Genomic DNA, 16,930 nt, shown 5'->3' on the forward strand with positions numbered 1-16,930 from the left:
CGACACTTGGCACTATATTGAAAACCAAAATCCTTTGGGAATTTTCACATTTCATGATGCCTTGCACACTATCAAGGCACCCTGTGCCAGAGTCAGCAAAATAACCCCTAAATATCTTTGAACCTCCACCATATTTGACTAGAAATGCTGTGTTCTTTTATTTGTAAGCCACATTAAATTAACAGTAAACAGTGCATTACCAAAAAGCTCTATATTGGTCTCATCTGTCCCCAAGACTCCTGCTGGCCCTCTAAAAATAGTGGAGGCCGTCTGCTGCTGCTCTATAAATTGTGAGGGTCGCCTGCTAGATATACATAAATTGTGAGGGCCGCCTGCTGAATATCCAAATTTCAAACTTTACAGAATATACCTGAAAAAGAAAATTTAGCCACCTCAAATTTATATGATATATTGCAGTAGCAATATACAGCTATGCAAAGCATAGCCAGCTGATGGCCCTCTAACTGCAGTGAAGGCCAACTGCTGGCCCTTTAACCCTAGCACTAAAGATGGCTGATTAACCTCTTTCTATACTTTGTGTGCTGGAACACTTTTTCTATGTTTATATTACTAGATCTAACAATCTCAGTGCTGCACATCTTCCCTCCAGTACTTTTCCATTGATTTTGTCACACTATATACACAGTTACACATATTGCATACCTATTTTAATATTCCAGTTTGGCAGTGGTACACCACACTACTAGAGAAGGGCCGATCCCTGGATGTTCTGGTCTGGATAGTTCAGCAGAACAGCTATTAAAAGTCTGGGTTCAGATACCACAACAGTTCTCTGGCTATTAATAACAGCTGTTTTATTAGTGTTTACTGGCTAGATTACAGGGGGACCCCAGAAAAAAATTGACAAAGGGTCCCATTATAAAATCTAACCAGCAAAGGCTAACCAGACAGCTGTGGGCTGATATTAATAGCCAGGGAAGGGGCCATAGATACTTGCCCCATCCGAGGTTAATAATATCAGCCCTCAACCACCCCAGAAATGGCGCTTCAGCCCTCAGGCGCACCAGAAATGGTGCACCAGGGCTCTTTCCACTTGCCCTGGTGTGGTGGCAAGTGGGGTAATAGGGTTGGGGTTTATGTCACCCTTGTATTGGCAACTGTCATGAAGCTCAGGGGTTAGTAATGGAGAGGTCCCCATTACTAACCCTATAGTAAAAGTTTTAGATAATGATACAGCAAGAATAAAATCCTTTATTTTAAATAAAAGTTCACATCATTTTTTACACATTTATTTAAAAATAAAAAGCACAGTTATACTCACTTGACGCCCAATCCTCTGAAGCCATTTTCAAATTTATACTCATTGTGACAAAGTCACTGGCAGTGTGTCGAAAGGGAGATATGTTTCACTGATTCTGTTAGCCTCAGTGATGTGAAACATGGAAGTTTCTCCTGCACATTAGGTGTAGAGAGGGTTAATGGCCCAGGTTTAAAAAGGCATGTTTTGTGTGGATGGCGAAGTGCAGGGTGGGACGCCATCCACCAGATCTCCAATCCAGTGAATGGTCTGGGCTTTAAATAGCCAGCCTTTACACTCAGGTGTGGTCAGTGTCTGGAGAAGCCTGCTACATAAAGGAGCTTGCATGTGCTGTGCAGAACCTTGTGTGCCTAATCCTGAGTCTCCAGACCCCAGCGGATTTACAGACTGTGATATATCTTTGTATTTTGTTTTGCTGTTGATGTGACTGTTATACAAGTTATCCAATCATCATGGGACAGTATGGATTATGTGTATTATGGTGGAGTATTATGGTGGTTTATTTATTTAATTTTCACAGGTCATATAGGCATTGGAGATTAAGCATTAAGGTGAGTATTATGGTGGTTTTTTTCATTTTTTATTTTTTACAGTGGACAAGGGTTTCTGGGATTAGGTGTTAGGTGAGTATAGCTGTGTTTTTTATTTTTATTTCAATATTTATTAATTTTAATTATTTATTTGTTTTTTACTTTGAGCACAGGCACTGGCTGATAAATATTCCCATCACCGGGGCATGCGCTAGCTGTTAAAAGTGACAGCAGGAGTAGGCTGATGGGAGTAGTAGTCTCTCATCATCCAATGCCTGTGACTGGCGTTAAGCTTTTTACAGTGGGACACAGTGACAGCTGCGGAATCACGCTGAAATCTGACCATATGATCCTGCAACGCTCTGACCTGCAGTATCTATGTTACCATGATCAGAGACCCTGTTTCCCGCGCTGTCACACAGATGACAATGCGGGAAACACCCAAACTCAAATAGTAACATGGACTTCCTGAGGAAGTCCGTGTTTGGAGTCCATGACTGAGCACTAGGTGTTCTGTACGGTCCCTGAACTTTACTACTCGGGTTCACCCATCTCTACGCACTACTTTTCTGTGGTCTGTTGCACCATTTTAAGGCGGTGTTCCAACCTCCTAGCATTTGTTTTTACGGGGTACCTTTTGGTCAAGTAAATTAATATGTTTTATCCTAAAGTTTGCAAACAAAATATTACAGTAAATTAAATAATTAAATTGTGTAGGTCTGTTTTGCTACACCTGTTGAAAAGGGTTGTCCACTAATAGGCCATCCCTTCTCATTTCCCATGTTTGTCCACGTAAAATAAAAACACCTATAGTCATCTCCTGTGCCGTCACCATTCCAGTGGTGTCGAGATTCGCATTCCTGGGGCTCACGTGACTTTGTTACATCACATGAGCCTTGCGTTCAATCAGCACGGACAACACTGTTCCCGCCTTTGGAATATAAGTAATCAAAAGGAAGTGAGCTGGCAGACACAGCTCTCTCTTTCTCATGATTACTTATATGTCCAAAGGCGGGGGACAGTGACCCCAGAGCTGATTGAGCACAGGGCTCACGTGATTTAATAACCTCACGTGAGCCCCGGGAATGCCGTTGGAATGGTACAGGCACAGGAGGTGAGTATAGGTGTTTTTATTTTAACGGGAACAAACATGGGAAATGAGAAGGGGTTGTCCTAGTAGTGGACAACCCCTTCAAATTGTCAAATTGGAGGCATAAACACACCTCACAGATATTACAGGAACCCTGCCTAGCTTGTGGTACAAATTAAAATTTAAACTTGTGTGAAAAATATAAATGAAAAGAAAAAGTTGCACTGGCAAGTGTAGTATCATTATGATAAGAAAACATATGGAGAAAATGAGGGAGCTGTTAGCAGCATTAACACCACTAATCCTTCAGGGAGGAACCATGAAGTAGTAATGTAAAATGCATGATAAAGTTGGCCTCATTTGCCTCTAGAAAGCATATTCACGGGGAAGAAGCAGAGTCAATGTTCTGTTCAGTCCACCTCCTCTACTGTAGCCATGTTTTACAAAGCAGAACTTCCATTCCGTCAATGACACCTATTTTATTCTGCCCCATAGTTCACTAACCCATAGCACCTGAGGGCTAAAGAGCATACCACACGAGAGCAACTTCTTCTGGTGGATTTATTGCAAGAAATAAACAGTCAACCTTTATTCTTGGATGACATGGGGTTGGAGGAGATGGAGAACATGTGAGCCATGGTGGTTGATGCATTGGCAGTGGTAGTAGCTCACTGAGCTTGGGAAAATCTGGAGGTGGGAAAGAATCTCAGACCATTTCCCACACCATGTTAACTGTCAGCCAAATCATGGATGATTATGATAATGATTCAATTGTGACCTGGAAGAAGAGAAGGAGGTTGTTAGCCTCAACAAAACAAAGCACAGGTGTTAAAGGATAAAATTTGCTTGCTCTGCCATCCGGAGTAGGTAATGTGGCAACTCTTGTTGCCTAAAAGCTCTGGTGATTGTTTCACTGCCCCCAGACCTTCTTGTAGGGTCTACCAGAAAAATGATTGGATTTCCAATTGACTCCCATTATACTCGAGACGAGCATTTGAACATTATGAATTGATTGGTTAGAGTAACAAGCATCCATGCATTTTAGCGCTCGTTCATCAGTAGTTATGTTATAATTATATAATATTCCATTAGTGATTATTCAAACAGAAAGTAATGTATAAGTATTTAGGCCCCGATTCATCAAATCTGACATCTTGCAAGCTTGTCTTGATGAAGGATGCTGTGAAGTAAGATTTACCAAGTTCATTAAGAGGCATGCCCCTCTTACGGAATTTGTCACATCTTTTTGGTGTTATGCATCACACAAAAATTCTACTTCAATCAGGAATTGTTGTACATTTCTGTTGTCATACCTGCCACTATTTTTGTGAAAATGATAGAGAACTTCACTCGACCATGACACCTCTTGGCTAAGCCCTGCATTCCTTTTAAAAATGTTGGTGGACCAGACCAAGTTGACATAAAAATGCTAAATTACAAACAATTTTGGCAGAATAGGGTTTTTGCCGACATTTTGTGACAACTCAAGCAGTTTTAAGTAGAGATGAGAGGATCGATTTGCGAAGGATCAAGTTCAAGTCATATTTCCTGAAATTCGCTGATTCACACAAATTTAAATATTTTGAGACTTGATTCATGGGTCGCAAAAAAAACCTTGCCCAGCACTCTTTCCCACATTGATGACAATGCTAAAGCATCAAAGAGCAGGCAAAAGTCATTTTGCCTTGCCGTGTCGGCTTCCCCAAATTGTCCTTCAGCTATGAAATGTTACTTATTATCACACCAGTGGGTGTCAGTACCTGGGTAATCAGAAGTCGGCAGTTCCCAGGTTTAGCACAGTTGTCGTTTTCAATCTCCGGAATCACTGGGTAAATCTTTCTTTTGTACAGTCTACAGTAAGCTTTTCTACCCAGTGGGGTATTCCCTCTCTCTCCTTTAGAGTATAATCTCTTATGATCAGCTGGGTGTTTCACACTTCTGTAAAGTGTAAGCTCTTATGGTTAGCGTGTTTCTCTCTCTCTTTTTGTTCAACATTTCCATACAAAAGTGCACAACATTTGTAATTTTGGTGCATGCTATGAGTCTTTGTAGCCACACCTTTTCACCCAGACACTTTTAAAAACTATAAATTTAAGAGTAAAATGGCTTAAAACACACAAATTTCACTCTAATTCTGAATGACATGTATAAAGGGATGTGTACCACTACTCTATTGAAAAGATGTATATTGTTGTGCAATGCCTGTTTGCATAAAAAAATTTACCTTTTTCATCCTTGCCCTTGTGGAGGGCAGCAGTTGACATCTGCTTCCCGGCGCAGCGGCATATGATGTCACTGCCATGCGCAGATGTCACCTACTCTCCTCTGATAGGCTGGCGGCTGGCATTGGTATTGCTGAGCAGAGAGCCGGTCTCTGAGCAGCAATACACTGAACTAAAGCTATGCGGTCGGTGGCTCCTGGACCGGGCCGCGATTGTTAAGGAGGTCTATGGTGCCTGCATGTGCAGAAAGGACGCCGAGGGAATGGAGGACAGGTAAGAGGACTCTTTTTTTATTTCTTTTATGTGTATGTGAAGAACGGCACAGGGGACATAACTACAATATAGAGACCTTGATAGTGAAATATCTGAAATGTGGGGACATGGATGGAGACATACCTACAATATGGGGACCTGGATGGGGACATATCTGCAAGTGGGGACATGGATAGGGACATATATTCAATGTGGGGACATGGATAGGGACATACCTACAATATAGGGACCTGGATGGGGACATACCTACAATATGTGGACCTGGATGGAGACATATCTGCAATGTGGGGACATAAATGGGGACATACCTACAATATAGGGACCTGGATGGGGACATATCTACAATGTGGGGACATACCTACAATATGGGAACCAGGACGGGGACATATCAACAATATGGGGACCTAGATGGGGACATATCTACAATGTGGGGACATGGATGGGGACATATCTGCAATATGGGGACCTGGATGGGGACATATCTGCAATGTGGAGACATGGATAGGGACATACCTACAATATAGAGACCAGGATGGGGACATATCTGCAATGTGGGGACATGAATGGGGACATACCTGCAATATGGGGGCCTGGTTGGGGACATATCTGCAATATGGGGACCTGGATGGGGACATATCCGCAATATGGGGACCTGGATTGGGACATATGTACAATATGGGGACCTGGATCAGGACATATCTGCAATGTGGGGACATAGATGGGGACATACCTACAATATGAGGACCTGGATGGGGACATTCCTACTATATGGGGACATATCTACAATATGAGGACCTGGATGGGGACATTCCTACTATATGGGGACATATCTACAATAAGAGGACCTGGATGGGGACATTCCTACTATATGGGGACTTGGATAGGGACACTCCTATAATATGGGGACCAGGATGGGGACATTCCTACAATATGGGGCCCTGGATGAGGACATTCCTACAATATGGGGCACTCGGGCATTATTACTATATAAGGGGTTATTGATACTTTAAGGTTACGCTCAAGGATATTTATTGCTTGAATGGGGCATTTAGGACATTATAACCTTCAAAGGTGCATATGGGTAGCTATTACTTATTAAGTAGCATAGTGGGGCATTAATACTGTCTATGGGACACTATTATTTTCAGAGACACCATCTATCTAGTACACGGACTGTGCAACAGTTTTTGAGGGAGGTAATCAAAGTAATGACACAGTTTGTGAAGTACTGGCCTCACTGTTCCATTCTGCAGGTACAGGAAGGATGGGGATTTTTGTGTTCATGAAACATGCACATAAGGACTGTGCTGGAAATGTGAGAAGTCAAATATATTTCCTATGGTCGGTCTGGGCCAGATGGAAAAGACGAAAAAAACGAACGATCCCAATCAGAAAGGACGTCATCTGTAAGTCACTGAAATCACATTTTGGCCGGGGTTACATGCGTGAGAATCAGATTGATTATGTAAATGACACTTGGATCAAAATCTAATCAGAGATTGATTAGACCTTATAGTAATCTCTGTTTATGTTTCAGTCTTAGTTTTGGCTTACTGACGTGAGAAAGGCCATGGACCCACTATTCGTATTTTGTCAGTATTCCATCAGTATTTTTTCTTAGGAGTGGGAGCCAAAACCAGGAGTGGGTGATAAATGCAGAATTGGTGACTTGGTTCTAATATACCTTTTCTCTGATTGTTCCTCACCTGTTTTGGCTCCCAATCCTGAGAAAAAATATTGACGGAATACTGATAGTAGGGTCGTGGCCAAAGAGGCACAACTGTTCTGATCTAGGGCTGTATTCACACAACAGTCTTTTTGATCAGTATTTGTATGCCAAAACGAGGATTGTCTACCAAAACAGAGAACAGTTGTCAATCTTTCAATTATAGTTTTTCTTTTTAAGCCCCACTCCTTGCTCTGGCATACAAACACTGATGAAAAATACTGACCAAATACTGAACATGAGACTAAGCCTTTATTCAGGTTATTTTCCCCATTGAAGCTGTGTCCTACATGCAAAATGCAATGAATTTGTGCATTTCTCTCTCCCAATTCAAATGGAAAAGGTGTGACCTAAATCTACAATGTGCAAAAATAAAAAAACACATTTCTAACTTCACTTATATTAAATAACCAATCCAGTAATGCAAATACACTTCTTTTCTAGAGAAACAAAGACATGCTGTTTAGAGCTGGGCACTGTAGATCAAAGGATATGATGTCAGTTGATAGAGAAACAGGTCAGGCAAGCCCAGGTAACTCAGGAAACAGGTTGCTAATTATTCACCAGCTAAATAGGTATACTATTGCAGCAGCGCTGTACACTACCCCGGCAGGAGGTCACAGCCTACATAGTGACTTACTCTAAGGAAAACTGCTACTTTGTACTAGTTTCTCTTTTTTTACATCACAACTACAATGGGAGAAAAGGAATCAAATTCTGCAGGCGTCTCACTTCAAGGTAAGTTCAACAGCTTGCTAAGTGATTTTTCAAGAGTTCAGGTGTTAGATTAGTCTCTGCAACCTGTGAGATTTTTATTGCCTTTTGCAACAGCATGTGTTGGTGTTTTCATACCAAAAGCATGACTAATTGAAACTGTGCTGTGATAGAAGGGAAGAAAGTGTTCTGAGTAATGTTATTTCTATGTCGCACTTTGTTAAGGTAATGTATGAGTGTTAACATGATCTGCGGTGGTGTGCTAGAGCTGGCATGCCCCATTCCTGGAAATTTACAGTTCAGTCGTCTTGCACCTGTCAGTTTGACAGTCTCTAATACCGGTGCACATTGTTATCACGGCTCTTGTGTTTCACATTAGTAATGTCACGTTGTATTCGGCTGGATCATAAACACAATGTCATTTATTCATGTTATTAAGGACGCTGCAATGTTTTCAGAGTTTGCGTGTTTTAGTTGTTTTGTCTTTTCGTTTGTTACTACTGTTTCTTTCCCAGTGTTATGTTTTGTGGTGATTTTTCTGTGACTGGTTTAAATGTATTAGAAATGCTTGCCTGCATTAACTGTACAAATTTGATGCTCAGAAAGGTAACACTGGATGTCATGGCCATGAGCCAGATTTAATGTCTCCTCAGTCATTCAACGGCGTTTGTTTCATAATGCGCTCTTCCTATTACCTTAGATAACTGGCAGGAACATTAGCAAGTAAGATTTTGTTCTTCAACGTTTTACAATGAGTCATACCATGACAAGCTTTGTCATTTTTAAGGCCTAAGCTTTCACACCCCAGTGTTTGATCGGAAATTTTTTATATTTTTTGTTTATAAATTTTAAGCATATCTATATAGTGCCCATGTCTTGTTACATTGCAAAAAAGAGGGAGATATACTGATATGTGAATGATGACTATGGCCGTCTTACAAATTCACAGTCCGTGCAATTTCCAGACCAGCCACAGGTCTCCTGAGCAAGTGCTGGCCTAAGGGCTCCCTCACACAAGAGTGCAATGCAAGAAAATGTTGCATTGCATTCTGATTGGTGTGATTCAATGAGGCAGAGCAGATCTGCGATATATTTTGGTTTTTATGACAGCGTATATCGCACGGCGTGCACCCATTCAAGTCAATGGGTTCATGCAAAACATCAAATTGCACTCGGATGGCATCCGAATGCAGTCCGATATGCGCCAAACCAGGCAATGGAGGAGAAAGAAATTAATCTCTCTCCTTCTCTTCACCTGTGATTGGATAGAGGATCGGAACACAGAAGCATGACACTCGTCTCATGCCCGCAGCAAAGTTTGAGCTAAGGGTCATTAGCATATCGCATCAATTGCTATACGCTAATGTGACCCTAGCCTAAGGGTATATGCACACGACCTATTTTTCAGTTGTATACCCTCCGTAACTTGTATGAGTGAGTGCTAAAAGTAATGAACTTGTGCACTGTCATGTTAAAACAACTTGCCATGCACATGTTCAATTTTTGAGCTTCTTTGCAAACCTGAAGTGGTTAAAAGCAGTGACCTGACCATTCCTCAGATGGCTTCTGCTTAGAAGCCACTCACTATTTTATACATGCAAGCAAAAAATAAAGCTGGTGGAAAAGATACCACAAAAAAAAAACAATAACAAAAGTCATTGGCATTTTCCTGGAGCGTTTGCCTGAGTTTCAAAGACTTTGTGTGCGCATACTCTAATAGGAGGTGGCTTAAGAAATTTCGGTCATGAAGTGAGAAATGCAGACATGAAAAGCCGTCCTGCTTAAAGGTAATTCACACAGTGCAGTTAAATCTAGTTGTCCATGTTGCCTAACAGTGAAATATTGTATGGGGAATTTTTTGAAGACTGTCCTTTGTCCTCTGAGATGGCAGATGTAAATGGGAGCTTTCTGGATCTAGATGGACCTATTTTATACCATGTTCTTAAGTAGCGTAAAAGCGGTGTGTAGTTTCTTTTGTTGTGCCGAAAAGTCTCTGCATTTAATAGTTCAAGAAAAGTGGATATCGTTTCATCAATACTCATGCCCATTGTGCATTTAAAAAATGCAATTACATTTTTAAGTGCAATGTCCCAGTGGTTCTGCACTCAGAAAAATAATGCATAAAAAACACTGCATCAAATCTGCATAAACAAATTAAAATCCCCCCCCCCCCCCAAAAAAAAAAGAAAATTTCAGAACCAAAGCATATTGTACACACCTGTAGAATGAAACAGCAGGAAATAATCAGCATGGTACTTTTAGCAACTTGGCACATCTTGATCTGAGTGCTATAAAATTAAATACACTCCAACTAAGGCCATGTACACACTTTGACTATTTGATGAATTTTTTACCTCCAGTATTTGTAAACCAATGCCAGGAGTGCAATAATCAAAGGAAAAGTATAATAGAAACATGTCACCACTTCTGCATTTATCACCCACTCCAGGTTTTGGCTCATAAATATTGAGGCAAATTACGGACCAAGTACTCAATGTGGATGTGGCCTAAAAGCTATTATGGAATTTTATGGTGGTAGGAGTAAGTTTGAGGCTCCTGATTCATTAAGAAGCACCACAAATCCTACTCCAGTCCTTGATGAGCAGATGTCGCCATGCCCCCATCCTACCCCAGTTCCGTCCATTGTCGGACTTGGCAAAAATGGTAAGAGAACTTTATAAAAAATAAAAATTTTAGTACAGCCTCTAGTTGTAAGAAAATTTTGCGACTTTTTATGCCAGAATTCTGGTGTAAAAGCTTTGAATGTATACAAAAAAAAAAAAATGGAGACGTCCATTTGTTATTCAAGTTAGGGAACAAGCTCAACCAATCAATGGGTCCATGAAAATAGTGGGCATCACACGAGTGCCATCTGTGTTTCATCCATGTGATGTCTGTGGTCACGGTTTACTGAGTAGGAAATGCCTTAAATGTAATTATTTTTGCAAGAAAAACTGATGAAGGAAAATGAGCCATCTGAATGAGGCCTAGGAATAAGGATGGGAAAAAAAAACATTGCTGCAGTTTGTCAAATGGAAAGCATTGCTCTCCGTGGAGAACATATGAATCGGTCACAGACTATTTTTATGTGGTCCTTCCTGTTATTTTTTTTCAAACTTTGAAAGCATGTCATTGACTAATGTGCTATGCAGGGCTAGCTCCAGGTTTTCACGGGCCCCAGGTTTAAGTGTCTCAGTGGGCCCCTTTAACACATACCACAATTTATGATGCACAGATACGGCAGAGAAAAATAGGTGTAATACAATGCCAAAGATTTCACTTCTTACATTACATGAGTGATATCTGTTGTAAATTCTACATCATACATATATTATAGTGCGTTTCCAATAGTCCTCCATATAGTATAATGTGCAGCCCATAGTCCTCCATATCATGTAACGCACCCCCCAATAGTCCTCCATATAGTATAATGCATCTCCATATATACGGCACAGACCATAGTCATACATGTAGTATACTGCACAGCCCATAGTAATCCATGTAGTAGTATGGCCACCGTGTATTCCAATGATTAAAAAAAAAATACTTATCTCCCATTGGATGGCGTTCACTTCTGAAACAAGCAATTGATTTCAACGTGCAAGTGGCTAGAGAGCATCATGTCCCCAGTAACATGCACGCCAATGTCAGATGCTGGCCTCTGATTGGCCAGCAGTGTGTATTGCCGCACACTGGCCCAATGGCTCTGTGCGTTGCAATACACGTCAGCTGAATGTGTGTCTGAGGACGTACATCCAGCTTAAATATTTGCTGGCGTTGGTGGGCCCCTCACCTGCCGGGCCCTGGCTCCAAGCCCCATTACACTGATTTCCAACGCACCAGGGCAATTCGGAAAAGCCCCAGTAATGGCACATCTAATGTGATGCTCCACTTATACTTCGACAGCACGCTGGTATTTTAAGGCTCAGAAGGGCCCAATAACCATGGACCTTACCAGCCTGATAATGTCAGCTGACAGCTGTCTGCTTTACCTTTGCTTGTTATCAAAATGGGAGGAACCCACGTAATTTTTTTTCATATGAAGGCAGGTACAGTGACTCTAGCGCTAATTTTGGGTGCCAGGCTCACGTATCATAACAACCACATGAGATCCCCAAAAACGCAAATGTCGAAACCACTGGAACCACGCTGGCAAGGGAGGTGAGTATAAAATAAAACTGCTTATCAGGGCGAAGCATGGGGCAAAAGAAGGGGTTGTCCAAGTAATGGACGACTTCTTTAAGGATAAGTTCCCATGATGAATATTTGGTGAGTTTTTGATGGTGCAGATTTTCTGCACCAATTAACTAAATTAGGTTACTTAAATTTTTAATTGCATTTTTATCCTGTTCTTCTCCAGTTGCTCTCCATGACAGCACCACAGGAGATACTCCCTGCCCTAATAGGGACATGAAACATAAACAAGTCAAATAGCCCCTCCCCCCACTTCCTGTCTTCAGTGTTTTTTCCTGTTCATATGGGGCATGAGGAGGTCCTCTTGCGGTGCTCTGTGGCTGGTGACAAATGCTGCTTTGGACATACCTTTAGGCTGGGTAGCTGAAAACTATTGCTCCGGCCTTCCCCCTCCTATGGCTGCTCCAGTCTCCCCGGGAACAAAGGACTTTCTGCTCCTCCTGGTAAAGCATAGCAACATGAGTCGGGAGCCTCCCTGAAACCGGAAGTGACGTCAGACGCGGTTGTCGGTACTTTGACTTCACTTCCGGTTGCGTTCCACAGTGGAACGCACCACTGAATTACGGCGCGCATCTTCTGAAAATTGAGTCAATTCCAAAGAAGCGTCTGCTGACCCTGCTTGCACTTGCTGAGCTCAGAGAGGGGGAGAATCATCCAGTAGGATGCTGCGCTCTGGTCCCGGCACCTGGATAAAAGGAACCCAGACTGAAGACACCACAAGGTAGGACCTTTCTATCATAGAGGGTGGTAGTTTTTCCTGCTCTGCTTCTGCAGAGCCCAGTGATAGCCCAAACACAGTAAGTACCTGGCTTTTTTATGTTGTTTTTATTTTACTCGCTTATATAGCACCATTAATTTCACAGTGCTTTACAAAAAGTATAATCACTGTCCAAATTGGGGCTCACAATCTATATTCCCTATCAGTATGCCTTTGGAGTGTGTGTAGAAACCAGATAACCCAGAGGAAATCCACGCAAACACGGGGAGAACATACAAGCTCCTTGCAGATATTGTCCTTGGTGGGATTTGAACCCAGGACCTCAGGTCTGCAAAGCTGCAGTGCTAACCACTGAGGTCTCTTTATCTTTGGAGCAGGATTTCCTAAAGGGATTTACACTTTTCGGTCCCTTCTCTCCTTAGGGAGACAAGGGTCCTGCTCCAAAAAGCAAGGACAAGATGTCCTGTAAATGTGCCATCTGTTTAAAAAAAACTACCATCTTCCCACAAGAAACGCCTGTGTCAGAATTGCACAGATAAAATCATTAAAGTGGAGCAACTCTCCTTAATAGGAGAGCTTAGGAAAATGGTCCGTCAGGAGGTCCAATCATCCCTAGCTTGTTTTTCCCAGTGCTTTTTAAAAACCCCATTGGGGGTCAAAGAGCTGAAAATATATATATATGGAGGAACAGTCTGATTCAGACTCCCAGGAAGGTCTGAGATCCTTCTCTAAAGAGGGGTGGGAAGAAGGTGAGTCAACCCTAGAGGCTGAGCAGACCCAATAGAGTAAAAAATACTACTTCTCATCAGAAGACATGTAGGAACTTTTCACGCCAGTGAAAAATACCATGAATGTAGAGGAAGAAGAATACCCAAAACCGGACGAAATGTTTGGGGATCTCAAGACACAAAATAAATTACTATTTCCAGTATATGAGACCGTACAAAGATTCATATTTGAGTGGGAGCTTCCAGAGAAGCGCTTAGGAATACCAGCAGAACTCAAGGAGAGGTAACCACCAGAGGGAAAAAATATCTAAATGCTGGTTGGAAATACCGAAAATGGATATTCAGGTAGCGAAAGTGGCAAAAAAGACCACTTTGCCCTTTGAAGACTCCTCACATGCTAAGAGACCTGTTGGATCAAAAAATGGACTGCTTGCTAAACAAATCCTGGGAGGCTTCCTTGATACTATTGAACGCAAATGTATCCACCTGCATAGCAAAATCGATGTTCCAGTGGCTAAACCAGCTGGAAGAGCACCTCAGCATTGTTACCTCAAGAGAAGAACTATTGGGGTCCATACCTTTTTCACAAAAAGCCACATGTTTCTTAGCTGACACTTCTGCTAAATCAGTAAGAACAGTGGCCAGATCTTCAGTCCTGTTGAACTCAACTAGACGTGCACTATGGCTAAAACTATGGAGCAGAGACACACAGCCTAAAAAATGATGCTCTGCTCTATTTACTTCAAAGGGTAATACATTAGTAAAAGCAACAGATAAAAAGACAATGCTTCCTGAACCCAAAGTGGCCAAAAAGCTGTCCTTTCATCCCCCCACAGAATCGGCCACCTTCATATAGGGGAGAAGGGAAAAACAGGATGCTGGAGCTATCCCAAGGGAGGTAGAGGCAGAAACATCTTGATTTACAAGAACAATGATGTCAGAAAGTATCTCTGGGTAACTCTCTCATTGGAAACTGCTCACCCCAAATCAATGGGTTCTACAGTCTGTCCAAAATGAGATAAAGATTGAATTCTACTCTGAACCTCCATAGATTTTGAGAATAACCTCCCTGTCATCTCGGGAATCAAGGAGCGCCTTTTAATGTTTAAAAAAAAAATAAAAATGGGATGCATCAGATAATAATAAACCTAAAACCCCTAAATGTACATATAAAGAACAGAAGGTTCAAGATGGAAACGTTAAAAAATACCATTCCATTAATAGGACAAGACATTGATTGCAACCATAGATCTTTGGGATTTTTATAATCCGATCCCCATTCGTCCAGCACATTGGAAATACCTAAGGTTTGCAGTGGCCCAAAGACATAGTGAAGTATCTTATCAATTCAATGTTAGTGATGCGCGAACGTGCTCGCCACTGCTCGGTACTCACCAGAGCATCACAGTGCTCGACATGCTTGGCGAGTATTTATGGGTTGCTTGGGCAGGAACTCGAGTCCCCTCCCTGCATGTTTGGCGCTCTTTAAAGAGCCATTAAACATGCAGGGATTGCCTGCCACGCACAGTAATGCCGTAGCCATGTTGGTTGTGGCATTACAGTGATTTGGCTGGCCGCACAGCGTCATCAGGTCTTCATAAGACCTGGCTCCGCTATTCTCGTCAATCTACCCTGGAAACAGGCAGAGTAGGGAGAGGTGCTGTTGACGCAGGGAGAGATTTGCTTGTTTATAGTTAGTTCAGATGGATATAACAGTCCTTCTGAGGACTAATTCAGGTGCGTATTTTCAGTGGTGAAAGTGGTAGCAGGCAGGCAGTGTATGTGGCAGACTGCAGTGCATATAGTGCAAGAGGGTCCATTGAACGTCCTGTCTGTTGCTGCTGTAGTAATTACAGACGTTTGTAGACCTAGCCCCAGATATCAGGGGCAAGGGCAAATTTTTTTTTATCTTAATCCTGGTTTTTTGCTTAAAAAGCAATCCAGAGTACACCATGTTTCTGCTCCATTTGTTCTCTCTGCAGGATAAAGCCAGATCTGTTCCATATTTCAGCGATAAAAATCCAGAAATTTGAACTGAATGTTGAAAATATTGGAAGAATGAAAGACGAAAATTCCAGCTTCATATAAAGACCAAAAATGTATTGAAAAATCTAGTTAAAAACAGATTCCATAGCCAGTCTGGCTATGGAATATGACTTTGGAAAATGTTTTTAACTACATTTTTGGTCTTTATATGAAGCTGGAATTTTCATCTTACATTCTTCGAATAATCCACGAGTGGTTCCTCGTCTCCGTGCTTCAAGGCTCCTGAGCTTAGGTGAGCTGGTGAATTCCTTCACACTATTTGCTATTGGAAAAGGAGGCCAATATTTTCCACCATTCTGTTGCAGTGTGTCGTTCAAGTTATTCACACTAGGTGTCTGTGAAGAATAGCATTAGTAAATTACAGGCCTGCTATTTAAAACCGTGGTTCTCGGTCAGTTGTATCAAATATAGCTGCGTTCCAAAATCAGACATTTGTCTTCCATTTAAAATGGGTAAGGTACTTGGCAAGGGATGGGAAAGTGGATGAGATGGTGATGATGCATGCAGAGGCCGAGGCCAAGGACTTGGCCATGGGCAAGCTGAAATTGTGCCACAACAAACACCCACATCTTGTTGCTCGAACTTCCTGTCCCAATTACTAGGTGACCGCAGTACACCACTATTGAACTCAGAGCAGTGTCAAAAGGTTGTTGGTTGGATAGCAGCTAATGTTTCCAGTCACTTTTCCACAACTACTACCACCCTGTCTTCCACACAGTCAAGTCTCAGTAGCCGTGAGTCTGGACCACATATTCCTCACCCTGATCCTCCTTCCTCCCACCATGCTGAGTGCCTGGAGACAACTGATCCCACACTTAGACACTCAGAGCTATTCACTTTTCCATTTGAAGATTCGGATCTTTTACCAGGTCAGCTTCAAGCGAGTCAAGATGAGAATGCGTGTAGCGATGCCCAAATATTGGAACAGCCACGGTCACACAAAGGAAACAGTGGGAAAGTGCAATTAATGTCACAACAGGTCTATGATGATGATGATGAGACACAATTGCCAGAAAGTCAGGAGGAGGACCAGGGTGCGGAAGTGGAAGACAAGGTGGTGGATGATGTAGTAACTGACCCAACCTGACAGGGGGATATACAGAGCGAGGAAAGCAGCTCCCAGGGGGAGGGAGGTGTAGCACCACAACAGGCAGGAAGAAGCAGTGTGGTGACCACAGACACAAGACGGTAAAGCGTTCCTCATAAAGCCAACACGACAGAAGTTGCCAGTACAACTTTTAGGTCTTGTTGTTTTTTAAAGACTCTGCAGATAACCCCCAAAAAGGCCATTTTCACCACCTGCCAGGCAAGCATCAGCAGGTGTAGCAAAACTTGCAGCCTGACCACCACCAGCATGATCAAGCACATGACAGCAAAGCACCCAAATAAGTGGGCCGAACCCCAGGGTCC

General features: G+C 42.2%; 1 protein-coding gene across 5 annotated transcripts in view; it reads left to right on the forward strand.

Moving 5' to 3' along the window:
- The first annotated feature begins 7,593 nt into the window (after positions 1-7,593).
- NAALADL2 (N-acetylated alpha-linked acidic dipeptidase like 2) overlaps positions 7,594-16,930 on the forward strand; it is a 1,725,756-nt gene continuing 1,716,419 nt past the window's right edge. For 2 of the 5 annotated variants that reach the window (XM_073674926.1, XM_073674927.1), the window contains exon 1: positions 7,595-7,858. Coding sequence is in view for 4 of the 5 variants with exons in the window: in XM_073674927.1 (XP_073531028.1) it covers positions 7,816-7,858 (43 nt within the window). In the remaining variant the exon portion in view is untranslated. Of the gene's footprint in view, positions 7,859-16,930 lie in introns of all 5 variants that reach the window. The other 3 variants (XM_073674925.1, XM_073674923.1, XM_073674924.1) reach the window with 3 other exon arrangements.

This window comes from Phyllobates terribilis, unplaced genomic scaffold (assembly GCF_046119375.1).
Source record: "Phyllobates terribilis strain yellow unplaced genomic scaffold, ASM4611937v1 Scaffold_3__8_contigs__length_932513732, whole genome shotgun sequence".
NCBI lineage: Eukaryota > Metazoa > Chordata > Amphibia > Anura > Dendrobatidae > Phyllobates > Phyllobates terribilis.